A 13,580-nucleotide genomic window follows, 5' to 3' on the forward strand; every position below is an offset into this window, starting at 1 on the left:
TTAATGACGCATTTGTAGAGAATACCTTTACTACTCAAATTCTAGGAGCCAAAGTATTCCGCGGACTGTCTTGCTCTTTCTCTGTTAGTTTCATTAGATACAGTTTCTTTTCTCCAAAGCACCAAAAGCCTGGTATCTGAAAGCAAGGACTCCGGAGCAAAAGACTATACAAGTTAGTGAATAATAAAAAATCTGCGTTTATCAACCACTCTTCTCCAGGGTGAGATTTACTTTGCAACACATTACAATGGCAAGTAGGAAGGATGCCTACTGGCAAGTGTTTGAATGTGCCTAAAGCTTCCATCCAAAGGAACTCCGGGCTGCTCCCACAGACAATTCATTCCTCAAGAAAACACTGCACCCGGGGCGCCTGGGTGGCTCAGTTGGTTAAGCGACTGCCTTCGGCTCAGGTCATGATCCTGGAGTCCCAGCATCGAGTCCTGCATTGGCCTCCCTGCTCAGCAGGGAGTCTGCTTCTCCCTCTGACCCTCCCCTGTCTCGTGCTCTCTCTCTCTATCTCATTCTCTCTCTCAAATAAATAAAATCTTTAAAAAAAATAAAAAGAAAAGAAAACACTGCACCCTGGTTGCTTGGGGGAGCAGTGTGAGCCTCTAATTCTTTGAGTCTTCCCTCTTAGTTTCACGAGGCTGGAGCAGCTAAGGGGAAGCTGCAACTTAGTTACAAATTTGGTAGGAATATTGTAATTTGTTGTTGTGACCCTGATCTCAACTCCTCCCAGCTTTTGCTTTCAGAAGTCTGGCACCTAATGAAGAACATTTGCTGTAAAATAGAGCTCTTTGCCTCTGTATACAAGGGTGTGTGTGTGTGGGTGGGTGGGTGTGGGCGTGCCGTGTGTACGTCAAAACCCAAGGCAAGTAACTTCACGCATCACCTTTTATGGCAGGTTCAGGAACATTTCCCATCTTTTTTCCCCTCCCTGTAGGTGCCTTGGGGGAGAGGTTTTCTCCTTAAACTCTCACTTTCAGGTGTGCCTTTACACGCTCTGTTTGCAGCCTGCGCCTCTCAGCACAGCCTCGCAAATCCCGGTAAGTCTTATCTTCTCTCTCCCTGACATGTTGGCAGTTTTTGATTAAGTGAAGCTATCAGCAAATTCAGAATTTGTTGTGTATGAGGGGAGCCAGCGTAGAGGAAAATATATCAGAGCATGGAGTATATGTGTTACTTTCACAGAATGATAATCAGATAACATGTATACACAAGACAGGTACACAGTACAATAGCCAGTGGCAAAAATTGGTGCTTAGTGGCCAGTGGGGTGCAGCCAGTGACCTGAGCTTTTCTGTTCCTTAAAGAAAGCTTTGAATGATGCAATGTTGAGCTGCACAATTTATAAATTGTATAATAGGTGAATACTTACTTTCCCATGGTGATACAACTTGGGACAGTTGGGAAAATGTCCCAATTCTGTAGAACTAGCCGTATTTTCAAAATATATTGTTAGTATCTTAGGTATGTATAAGTGGTGAGTTTTAAGGAGAGCATGGTGTCTGCTGTAATTTAAGGGAAAGTGAGATTTATAGCTTCATGTTCTGCATTCCTCACTGCGATGCAATTTAGGGCAACACAGTTGAAATATCTAATGATTCCTGAAGTAATGTGGGAGGAAAAAAAAAACGTGTTACACAGATAAGGGAAAGTTAAACATAAGGTTTCCATGAGAACTGTCATTTTAAAATGTGTAAAATAACCCATTTGAAGTGTTCCAGAAAAAGAATTAAGGGCTAGTATAAATATGTGGATTATAATGATCCCCGTGGATTAGAGATTACTGTACAATTTGCAGAAGGAAACCTGCAGAGAGGCTGTTTTCCACGCGCTGTTTGCACCTGTGGGTCTACCTAGGATAGTGTTTGGACACTGCTGGGCAGCTCGACATTAAATCCCCTCATGTCTCCCTCTGTTGCCTCCACATGTTTTCACAAAAAAGAAGAAACTGTTTGACGAGCTGTCCCGTTGAGCACAACCTTCCAGTGAGGGCAGATGAGGTAATGGTGGTGGTCAGTAAATTAAAATTGATTAGCAATGCTGGGAAATTAGTTATTGTCAGTTTCACATACTTTACTGTTTAGTGTGACACTTATTATAGATTGGGCCCAGGGTCCTCTAGCGGCATTCCCTAAACGATCACTAAAATGCATCCGGTGCCTTTGTAAACATATTTACACACTCTTTGTCCAAATAAGGGGTGATAGTGTGTTTCTTCATCCCGATTACTTTTACAAATATCACCTAAACTCACCAATGAATTTAGCAAGAAAGAAATTGCATGTGGCCTCTGTGAAGCTTCGCAAAGATCAGGTCTGGTACACCAACTAGACAAGCAGCACCAATGAAATGGAAAGCCTGCTGAAGGAAGGTATGGGGGAGGTGACCACCGCACCCGAAAATGTGCTCTATGTACAGCCGTGCGTTTTTATGGAGACTGGGTGATTTCAGCAAACAGATTTTGTAAGAGTTGCCAGACTGCATACTCTAACACTCATGTAGCTTGGGACTTCGATCATCTCAAATGGGAGACAGAAAGCTGGGAGCAGGACCAGAGCTGAGGAGCTTATGGACACGGGGGTGACAAGGCCCTGCCTCAGGGCACCGTTGAGATTTGGGGCAAGATCATTCCTACTCAGAGGGATGGGGCTGCCCTGTGCGTGGTAGGAGACTCTCTAGCCGTATCCCCGGCCTCTGCCCACTAGATGTCAGTAGATCCTCCTCTCCAATGTGACAGCCACAAATGTCCATAGACCTAGGGTTCTCTGCTGGGCAAACCAATCCTGAGAACCCACCGCGCTCTTGAAAGCAGGAAAGCGGATCTGGCCCTCGGCCTTTCCCATGTATTCACAGGGATCAGCCATAATCCACCTTTGCTGAGAAGGAAGGAGATTCTTTATCAGGAAGTAGAATTGAGTGAGGTGAGATAGAAGGAATGAATTGGTAACAGGATGCCAGGAACCCATTGAAAAATGACATAGAGAAATAAAATGGGGGCTGATTGAAGCCCCTTTGCCACATTTTATTGGACATTTCAAGGAGAATATTTTTAGTAGCCTGAATTCACCAGAATTAACTCACGTCTTCATAGCCTGGGCCTCAGGGATTTCAGAGATAGCTGGATTAAAGAATCGGATTAAACCCCAGTGTTGGCCTTCCTTTGGGACCACTCCCACTACTTGGCTGGAGGACAGGAGGCCGGGGACCCCAGCCCATTTTCTACCCATCACACCCCTGGGCCCTGTAGAACCCCATGTGTGGATGCTTTGGCCCCAGACCAGTTCTTCTGACCTGAAAGCTGTAAATCCTTCACAGGATGTGGGTTCCGGATTGTTTCCCTAAGCAAAGTTCTAGATCAGTTCTAAATGGAGACAAAGACCGGGAATGGATGAGCTCCTTTAGAGTTTCTTCCAGCTGTGATATGAAAACAAAATTAGGAGTGGGCATTGATCTCCCAAGTGCCTCCTCTTACAGTATTTAAACTTGCAGGTTTAAAGACCTCTAGATTCACACTGGGACTCTGGAAAGCAAAGACCAATGGAAATGGGGAGAACGTCCGGAACTAGAAGCCACAGAATAAGGCGGTGGGGGGAAGAGGCAGAGAAAGGTCCGCATCAGGGAACACCCAGGATTGGCAATTGCCATGGGGATTGTGAAAACAAAGCCAAAGCAGCCCCAGCAGGGATGGGCCCATCCAGGGCACAGTCAAGGCCTTCAAGTCGGGACAGATGAGGTGAAGTTCGTGAAAGAGGCAGTAACAAAAATCAAGCTAGAACACCACGCATGCAGTTGGCGTCAAGGTTGGATGCTGACGTATTTTAGCAGAAATGCAAACTGCCGATCCATGAGTATGGAATGTTTTTCCATCTTTTTGTGTCTTCTTCAGTTTCTCTCATGAGTGTTCTGTAGTCCCTAGAGTATAGATCCTTTACCTCTTTGCTTAGGTTTACAAGGTATCTTATGGTTTTTGGTGCTATTGTAAATGGAATCGTTTCTTGAATTTCTCTTTCTACACTTGCATTGTTGGTGTATAAGAAAGCAACTGATTTCTGTGCATTGCTTTTGTATCCTGCCATATTACTGGATTGCTGTATGGGTTCTAGTAATTTGGGGCTGGAGTCTTTTGGGTTCTCCACATAAAGTATCATGTCATCTCTGAAGAGAGAGAGTTTGACTTCTTCTTTGCCAATTTGAATACCTTTGATTTCTTTTTGTTGTCTGATCGCTGTTGCTAGGACTTCTAGTACTATGTTGAACAATAGTGGTGAGAGTGGGCATCCTTATCATGTTCCTGATCTTAAGGGAAAGGCTCTCATCTTTTCCTCATTGAGGATGATATTCACTGTGGGTTTTTCATAGATGGATTTTATGAAATTGAGGAATGTTCCCTCTATCTCTATACTCTGAAGAGTTTAAATCAGGAAAGGATGCTGTATTTTGTCAAATGCTTTTTCTGCATCAATTGAGAGGACCATATGGTTCTTCTCTCTCTTATTAATGTGTTCTATCACATTGATTGATTTGCAAATGTTGAACCACCTTGTATCCTGGGGATAAATCCCACCTGGTCGTGGTGGATGATCCTTTTAATGTATTGTTGGATCCTATTAGCTAGGATTTTGTTGAGAATTTTGGAATCCATATTCATCAAGGATATCGGTCTGAAATTCTCCTTCTTGATGGGGTCTTTGCCTGGTTTGGGGATTAAGGTAATGCTGGCCTCATAGAATGAGTCTGGAAGCTTTCCTGCTGTTTCTATTTTTTGAAACAGCTTCAGGAGGATAGGTATTATTTCTTCTTTGAATGTTTGGTAGAATTCCCCAGGGAATCCATCAGGCCCTGGACTCTTGTTTTTTGGGAGGTTTTTGATCACTGCTTCAATCTCGTTACTGGTTATTGGCCTATTCAGGTTGTCAATTTCTTCCTGTTTCAGTCTTGGGAGTTTATAGGTTTCCAGGAAGGCATCGATTTCTTCCAGGTTGCTCAATTTATTGGCATATAGTTGTTGATAACAATTTCTAATAATTGTTTCTATTTCCTTGGTGTTAGTCGTGATCTCTCCCCCTTTCATTTATAATTTTATTAATTTGGGTCCTTTCTCTTTTCTTTTGGATAAGTCTGGCCAGTGGTTTATTGATCTTATTAATTCTTTCAAAGAACCAGCTTCTAGTTTTGTTGATCTGATCTACTGTGTTTCTGATTTCTAATTCATTGATCTCTGCTCTAATCTTAATTATTTCTCTTCTAATGCGTGGCTTAGGCATCATTTGTTGCTTTTTCTTCAGTTCCTTAAGGTGTAAAGTTAGTTGGTGAATTTGGGATTTTTCTATTTTTTTGAGTGAGGCTTGGATGGCTATGTATTTCCCCCTTAAAACCACCTTTGCAGTATCCCACAGGTTTTGGACCAATGTGTTTTGTTCTCATTGGTTTTCCATGAATTGTTTAAGTTCTTCTTTGATTTCCTGGTTGACTCAAACATTCTTGAGCAGAGTGGTCATCTATGCTGCCCAGAGCAATCTATACCTTCAACACCATCCTGATCAAAATTCCAATGACATTTTTCAAAGCGCTGAAACAAACAATCCTAAAATTTGTATGGAATCAGAAAAGACCCTGAATCGCCAAGGAAATGTTGAAAAAGAAAAACAAAGCTAGGGGCATCACGTTGCCTGATTTCAAGCTATATTACAAAGATGTGATCACCAAGACAGCATGATACTGGCACAAAAACAGACATATAGACCAATGGAACAAAATAGAGAGCCCAGATATGGACCCTCAACTCTATGGTCAAATAATCTTTGACAAAGCAGGAAAAAGTATGCAATGGAAAAGAGACAGTCTTTTCAATAAATGGTGCTGGGAAAATTGGACTGCCACATGCAGAAGAAAGAAACTCAACCATTCTCTAACACCATACACAAAGATAAACTCAAAATGGATGGAAGACTTCAATGTGAGACAGGAATCCATCAAAATCCTAGAGGAGAACATAGTAACCTCTTTGACATCGGCCACAGCAACTTCTTTCAAGATACATCTCCAAAGGCAAGTGAAACAAAATCAAAAATGAACTTTTGGGACTTCCTCAAGATAAAAAGCTTCTGCACAGCAAAGGAAACAGTCAACAAGACAAAGAGGCAACCCACAGAATGGGAGAAGATATTTGCAAATGACACTACAGATAAAGGGCTGGTATCCAAGATCTATAAAGAACTCAAACTCAACACCCAAAAAACAAATACTCAAGTCAAAATTGGGCAGAACACATGAGCAAACACTTCTCAAAAGAAGACATACAAATGGCTAACAGACACATGAAAAGAGTGTTCATCATCATTAGCCATCAGGGAAATTCAAATCAAAACCACATTGAGATACCACCTTATACCAGTTAGAATTGCAAAAATTGACAAGGCAAGAAACAATGTTGGAGAGGCTGTGGAGAAAGGGGAACCGTCTTACACTGTTGGTGGGAATGCAAGTTGGTACAGCCACTTTGGAAAACAGTGTGGAGGTGCCTCAAAAAATTAAAAATAGAGCTACCCTATGACCCAGCAATTGCACTATTGGGTATTTACCCCAAGACAGAGATGTAGTGAAAAGAAGGGCCATATGCACCCCAATATTCATAGCAGCAATGTCAGCAATAGCCAAACTGTGGGAAGAGCCGAGATGCCCTTCAAGAGATGAATGGATAAAGAAGATGTGGTCCATATATACAGTGGAATATTACTCAACCATCAGAAAGGATGAATACCCAACTTTTACATCAACATGGATGGGACTGGAGGAGACTGTGCTAAGTGAAATAAGTCAAGCAGAGAAAGTTAATTATCATATGGTTTCACTTATTTGTGGAACATAAGGAATAGCATGGAGGACATTAGGAGAAGGAAGGGAAAAATGAAGGGGGGGGATATCAGAGGGAGAGATGAACCATGAGAGACGATGGACTCTGAGAAACAAACTGAGTGTTTTAAAGGGGAGGGGGGTGGGGGGATGGGTTAGCCCGGTGATGGGTATTGAGGAGGGCACGTACTGCACGGAGCACTGGGTGTTATACGAAAGCAATGAATCATGGAACATGGCATCAAAAACTAATGTACTATATGGTGACTAACATAACATAACAAAATAAAATAAATTAAAAAACAGAAAAAGAGATGCAAGTGGCAATGACTTCAAGTTGGCAAATGTTTTTGGTATTTTTCTACATACCTCTGAGGAAAAGAAGATGAATGTTGGCCTTCAAGTGCTTACAGTCTCTGAGAAAGGTTTAGACGAGGTCTTAACATTAGTTTAAGAAACAGAGTGTTTTTCTACGGTGATGCATTTACCCCAGAGAAATGAAAATACATCCATCCATACAAAAACTTGTAGATAAATGTTCATAGCAGCATTATTCATAATAGCTGAAAAGTAGAGAAAAATGTTCATGAACTGATGAATGGCTAAACAAAGTGGTATATGCATCCATATAATGGAATATTATTCAGCGGTAAAAAGGGGCCATCCCTGCTGGGGCTGCTTTGGTCTTGTTTGCATGATCTACAAAGCCCAGTGGCATGACGGGTTGAAGGGTGCCCCCACCCACCTGCTCTGTCCCCCCCCGTACCACAGCCTGGACCTGCAGTGCCTTAAGTGGGGGGCCACCCAGCCCAGGCAGACAATTGGGAATGCACGTGGCACAGATTAGGTTCTCGTGAGGTGTTACTGCTGTCCCAGCAGTAGCAGCTCTGGTCTTCAGTGTTTGGACCCGGGAGTTACTGCATGAGCAGTGGTTCTCAAACTTGGGCATACATCAGCCTCATCTGGAGGGCTTTGTAAAAGTGCACGGTGCTGGGCCCCATCCCTAGACGTTCTGAATCAATGGGTCTAGTGCCGGGGCCTGATCATTCGCATTTCTAACCAGTTCCCAGGTGATGCTGATGCTGGTGATCCAGTAGGGTGACCAACATTTGAATTTGCCCAGACCAAAGGGCATCCCAAGGACCTGGGAACTTTTGGTGCTAACACAAGTAAAGTCCCCTGCACACTGGGATGAACTGGTCACCTTGTTAAATCCATGGACCACACATTGAGAATGACTGTTTAAGGAGAGGAGATCAAATTTAAATTCAGAAGCGTGACAGGGAGGGAACAAGGATGACCCTCAACATTCTGGCCTAAGCAAGTCGGGCCATGGTAACCCCAGTGGCTCCCAGACTTGGCTGCACGTTGGAATTACCTAGAATCTTAAAAGAAAAAAAAAAAAAAACCACTGTTGCTGGCACCCCACCTCCAGATATTCTGATTTGATTGGGATAAAATGTTCCCTGGGCAGCAGGACGTGTAAAACAGGCCAGGAGATTCAAATGTGCATCAACATTTGGAGCCATTGGTTATGCCCTTCTCTTAGAATGGAATCCAGGAGGAGGGCAGGTATGTGGGCAAGTTGATGAGTTTTAGGGGTTCACAAGCCATTGGTGGTTCTCTGCCCTGGCTACATATGAGAATCCTCTGGGGGGCATCGTGGACACATTGGCACCTGGGTCTCACTCCAGCCATTCTGACTGAATTGGTCTGAGTTGGGCCTGAGCATCAGTCACTTAAAAATCTCCCCCGTACATACAATGGAATATTATTCAGCCTTAAAAAAGAAGGAAATTCTGACACATGCTACAACATGGATGAATCTCAGAAACATCATACTAAGTGAAACAAGTGAGTCACAAAAAGATACTGTATGATTCTACTTGTATGAGGTACCTGGAGTAGTCAGATTCATAGAGGCAGAAACTGGATCGGTGGTTTGCCAGGGGGCTAGGGGGACCAGAGATTGACAAGCTGTTTCATGGGTACAGAGTTTCGGTTTTCCTAGATGAAGAGTTCTGGGGATTGGCCCGCCCAATAATGTGACTGTACTTAAACCACTTTCAGATGGTCAAGATGGTAGATTTATGTTATGTGTATTGTATCAGAAAATAAATAAGTATTTTAAAAAGAAGTCATGAAAAAATAATCTTCCCAGGGGTTTCTGAGCTGCGGCCAGAGCTTTGGAGGTGCTCAGCCAGCAGGGGAATTATCGATAAGCCCGAGGTAATCTGCACTGAGGAGCTGGGTGATATGCATTGAGCAATTATGAATAAGAGAATGGTATCTATTCTAGTCTAGCTTGGGTTCCCCTTCTGGGGCTCTCTTCTTTGGAGCAAGTCAGGCTGGAGCCTGGCTGATGCATGCTGGGAGGTTCACTTCCTTGTATCATGATCTTTACTGTTGCTTGAAGATACTTTGTAGACTGACAAAATTCCCAGGAGTTTATTTGCATCACAGATGTGTGATGAACTGTGATACTAGGAAGTTTTGTCCCCCACCCCCCATCCCCCGTGCTCTGCCAAAGGCATCCCTTTCTTTTTTTTAATTTAAACTCAATTAATTAACATATAATGTATTATTTGTTTCAGGGGTCCAGGTCTGTGATTCATCAGTCTTATATAATACCCAGTGATCATTACATCACATACCCTCCCCAATGTCCATCACCCAGTTTCCCCATCCCCCACCCCACTCCCCTCCAGCAACCCCCAGTTTGTTTCCGATGGTTAAGAGTTTCTTATGGTTTGTCTCCAAAGGCATTTCCTTTCACACGAGTTTTGCTCCCGTGGTCAACATGGCAGTCTTCTTTCTCTCTAAACCTGGGTCATTAGAATTGTGCCATCTGCGTCCCTCCCACCTTCCCAGAGGAGGAAGATTTTAGCCCTCATCTGTAGTTGGAAACAGTGTTTCAGTTTGGAATCTGCCCTGTGAATGGATTCCCCACTGGAGAGAAGCAGAGATGCTGCGTAATTTCGTAATTTCAATGGCTTTCAGCAACCCAGAGGCTAGATCATTTCAAGCCCTGAATTGTAGGCTGTTCGCATACATCATAATCTCACCGAGTTCAGTTTCTCTGGTTATAGAGAAGAATACTTTCATACTTTGCTTGTATTGCCCATTCTTATTAAAAGGATAACCACGCTGTTATTCGTCCTGCATTTGACAAAATGAAGCACGCAGGCTGGAGTTCTGAATCAGGACATCAGGATGGGGAATTTCTCGGTTTCAAAAGCATATCTGAGTGAGGGACCCAAGCCACATGCCCTGACTGAGGAAAAGGCGACAAGACAGCGCCACCTAGAAAAGGCGCTCAGGTGACCCCACATAGAATGGACCTTCTGAAAGCTCCGTTCTGGATTCTCCTGTAGGTCTTGACAAGGTTTTGTATACAGGGAGCAGTCCAAAATCGCAGACTTTAAGAGAGAGGACTCATTATCAGTTGGAGATGCTGCAGGGGGCACTGCTTCTCAGTGACTCATCTTCTTATGACATTGGGAATTCCAAAACAAAGCCCAGGCTGGGGGAAGAACTTGGATCACAGAAGGAAATTCGCCTAAAATCAGGCATTTAAACAAAAGACTTCGTAAGGAGGCTGGCATTTAGGAGGGTGGCATTCAAGGCAAAGCCAAGAGCATGAGAGGAGAGTTCTGAGAGCGGAATGCCAGGCACATCAAGTTAGGGGGACTCAGAGCTTGGGCAGGGAGGAAAACAAAGAATTCACTAGGAAAAGCCTCGAAGGATCAAAGGGCAAAAATAATTCTCACCTGTAAATACATGGAAAAGCATTTTTACGTTCACTACTACCCAAATAGAAACATTAAAACAATAAGGACAATGTATAAATTTTTTGCTCTTTAAATTGACAAAGCTTTAAAAATTCATAATACTCCGTGTTGGGAAGGGCACAAGTGAGCAGCTATTCTCATTGGCTGTTGGTGAGCATGTGCACTGGGACGAAATGTCCACATGTCAACTTGGCAGTAACAGCAGCTTTATACACACACACATGCTACATGCGTGTAGTATGTTTGCGTATGTCAATGTACTCTTTACGTACACATATGTATGTTTGTGTGCACACAGACACCCAAATACACACATGCTCTTTGATCCATTAGTTCCACTCCACTTAATGTATCCTGGGGAGAAATTCAGGATATGAATAAAGATTTAGCAAAAATGTCTAGAACAGGAAAATACTAGAAACAAAGCACACATCCACCAAGAGAGGATTCGTTAAATAAATTCTGGTTCCTGCATTCAGAGGACTATTATCCAGTAATTTAAAAATACTGGTGCAGGAGAACATTTTACCTTCTCTCCTCCCAACCCCTGCGGGGCATGTACACACCCATCTCTATCAGGCTTCCCCACACAGTGACTTGGGGGCACCCTCCATCTAGGGGGACATGGCTGAATCTACAAACGGGGACACAAGTTTGGTTTGTGGAAGCCCCCAGGTGATCCTGATGTCCCTCACTAGGTTGAAAAATTACTGATGTAAAATTATATTTGTTGGTACAGAGAGATGTCTGGGATGCATCGATTGAAACAAGCATACAATATGCTATCATTTTTGGAAAATACTTATATGGAAGGGAAGCACTATGGAAAAACATACAGCAAGATATTAACCACTTGTCTCTGGGTGGTACTACTATGGATAATAATTCCCTCACTTTGCCTGTCTGATTTTTCTGTGTTTTCAATAATGAGTACATACTGATGGCATAATTAAAAATTTTTTTCTAAACAATTAGAGGACAAAAATAGGTAAATAAAAATATGCAAATGAAATTGTATTTGTTTCATATAGTTCCTGCAAACTATTGCATTCTGTGATTTCAAGAAAATAGAGAACAAATATTGGTAAAAATTTTATGCACTCTTACTTTTTAAGAAATTGGGCACTGTAGATATTTTGTGTCCCTAAAGAATCATCAGATTTTTGAATCATTGAAAGTTGATGGCAATTATTGATTCTATCAGTGCCTGACTTTAACCTCCTTTTTTTTTTTTAACCTAGCAAAACTGAATTTAATCAGTTCCTGACAAAAGAATGCAATTTCTACTGGGTTTTTTTTTGCACCTTGGTGAGTATTAGTTGTCAAAATCCATTTTCTGCTTTTACTGAATTGTTCTAAAATAGTTAGTAAAAATGTTTTTTAAACATATCCACCTCTTTTTTTCTGTTCTATATATTGTCATGGTTCTTCTGTTGTATAATTGTGTCCAGCAACTAGAAAATTCCACTCCAATATGTTTTCTATCCACACATAGCTATTTCAATCATCTTTAATGGAATATTATTAAAAATAAAACAAAAAAAATGGAATATTACTATCAGCAGATAAGTAAATTAAGATACCGAGGAAAGTAGAAATACTTTCAGATTCTTAATTTAGAAGTAGAATGCATTTTAATTTTGAAATAGAGGCCTGTTTGAATGTAGCACTTGTCCCGGTAATGAGGTCTTGTGAAGAATTTACAGGCAAAATTTCCTCTTCTGAGTAAGCCGCAGCTCCTCTCCACTGAAGGGCTAAATCCTCCACGCCTCTGCCATCTTTAATAAACTGCGAATAATTTACATTAGTCATAGAGAGGATGTTTCCAACAATTACTCTCTTTGATCCTGACTTTTCTATACCAGTCCTGCTTTTAGTTATTAAGTACTGACTAAATTGCTTAGAATCTTCTCTTCAAAGATTCATGCTGAATTTCTTCATGGCAGCAAACTTTAAGAATCTCATTTTTTAATGTTGCTAGCCCCAAACCCTGAGGCAATCTCCCAGTTAGATTTGCTGGTGGTAGAGAAAAGAACAGCTCAAAGTAGGAAATGCTCATTTGTTCTCTGCTGAAAATTCTCTGCCTTGGAGAGGTGAGCCGCAAGCCACTAGGAGCAGAGACTCATTACCTTGCCTCCCCCAGGACAATGAAACTTAGATCTGGCCTCGGATAGCCAGAGAAGAGCTCTTTCCATCTACATCTGCCTCGGATGCTCTCTTTGGGACTAAACTCATGTTCAAAATCAGAAGCAACCACAGGATCCCTGAACCTCCGTGTAGGATAACTTCCCCACACCTTGCCAGAATTCTAAACCACAGCAAGGTTGCTCAGGGACCCCTCTCCAATCAGAAAACCTTTCTCTCAGGATGAAAGATCTTCAAAACCAAATTAGCTTGGGCAGAAAAGGACCTCAGGGCACCTGGCTAGCTCCGTGGGTGGAGCATGCAGCTCTTGATCTCCCGGTTGTAAGTTTGAGCCCCAAGTTGGGTGTAGAGATTACTTTTTTAAAAATTTAAAGAAAAAGAAAAAGACCTCATTACAGTTGATCCTGGGTTTCCAACCGTAAGCTTACCCTGATCTAACCCAAGTCTTTAGGGTTGCCTATGGTCAAACTACCAACCATGTTAATCCCACATATCAGCTTGGGCATTTTCTGGTTTGTAGTTCAACCACAGGCATTTATATAAAAACTGGAGCCTATTTAAGCCCTTAGACTCGCCTTCTGACTAAGGAAGATTAGGAAAAATAATCCTAATATGTGCATTGGCCAGGTTTTAGGAACTACACACAAAGTATACACCCTACCTAACATGTATTCTTTATAAGTTTTCTTATGGATGATAAGTAATGTGTGTGTGTATGTTTACAGCCTCTAAACTCCAACATGAACTCTAAAGTATATGAAAACATCCCACGTGTTTAAGAAAATG

The 13,580-nt window shown here is 42.2% G+C and overlaps 1 protein-coding gene across 1 annotated transcript in view; it reads left to right on the forward strand.

The window, feature by feature from the left end:
- Window positions 1-907: 907 nt before the first annotated feature.
- Window positions 908-13,580, forward strand: part of LAMB4 (laminin subunit beta 4) — a 109,778-nt gene continuing 97,105 nt past the window's right edge. Inside the window, exons 1-2 of the mRNA XM_027574784.2 lie at window positions 908-1,046; window positions 11,891-11,957. Coding sequence (XP_027430585.2) covers window positions 11,924-11,957 — 34 coding nt within the window. The 5' untranslated portion in view covers window positions 908-1,046; window positions 11,891-11,923. The remainder of the gene's footprint in view (window positions 1,047-11,890; window positions 11,958-13,580) is intronic.

This window comes from Zalophus californianus, chromosome 12 (assembly GCF_009762305.2).
Source record: "Zalophus californianus isolate mZalCal1 chromosome 12, mZalCal1.pri.v2, whole genome shotgun sequence".
NCBI lineage: Eukaryota > Metazoa > Chordata > Mammalia > Carnivora > Otariidae > Zalophus > Zalophus californianus.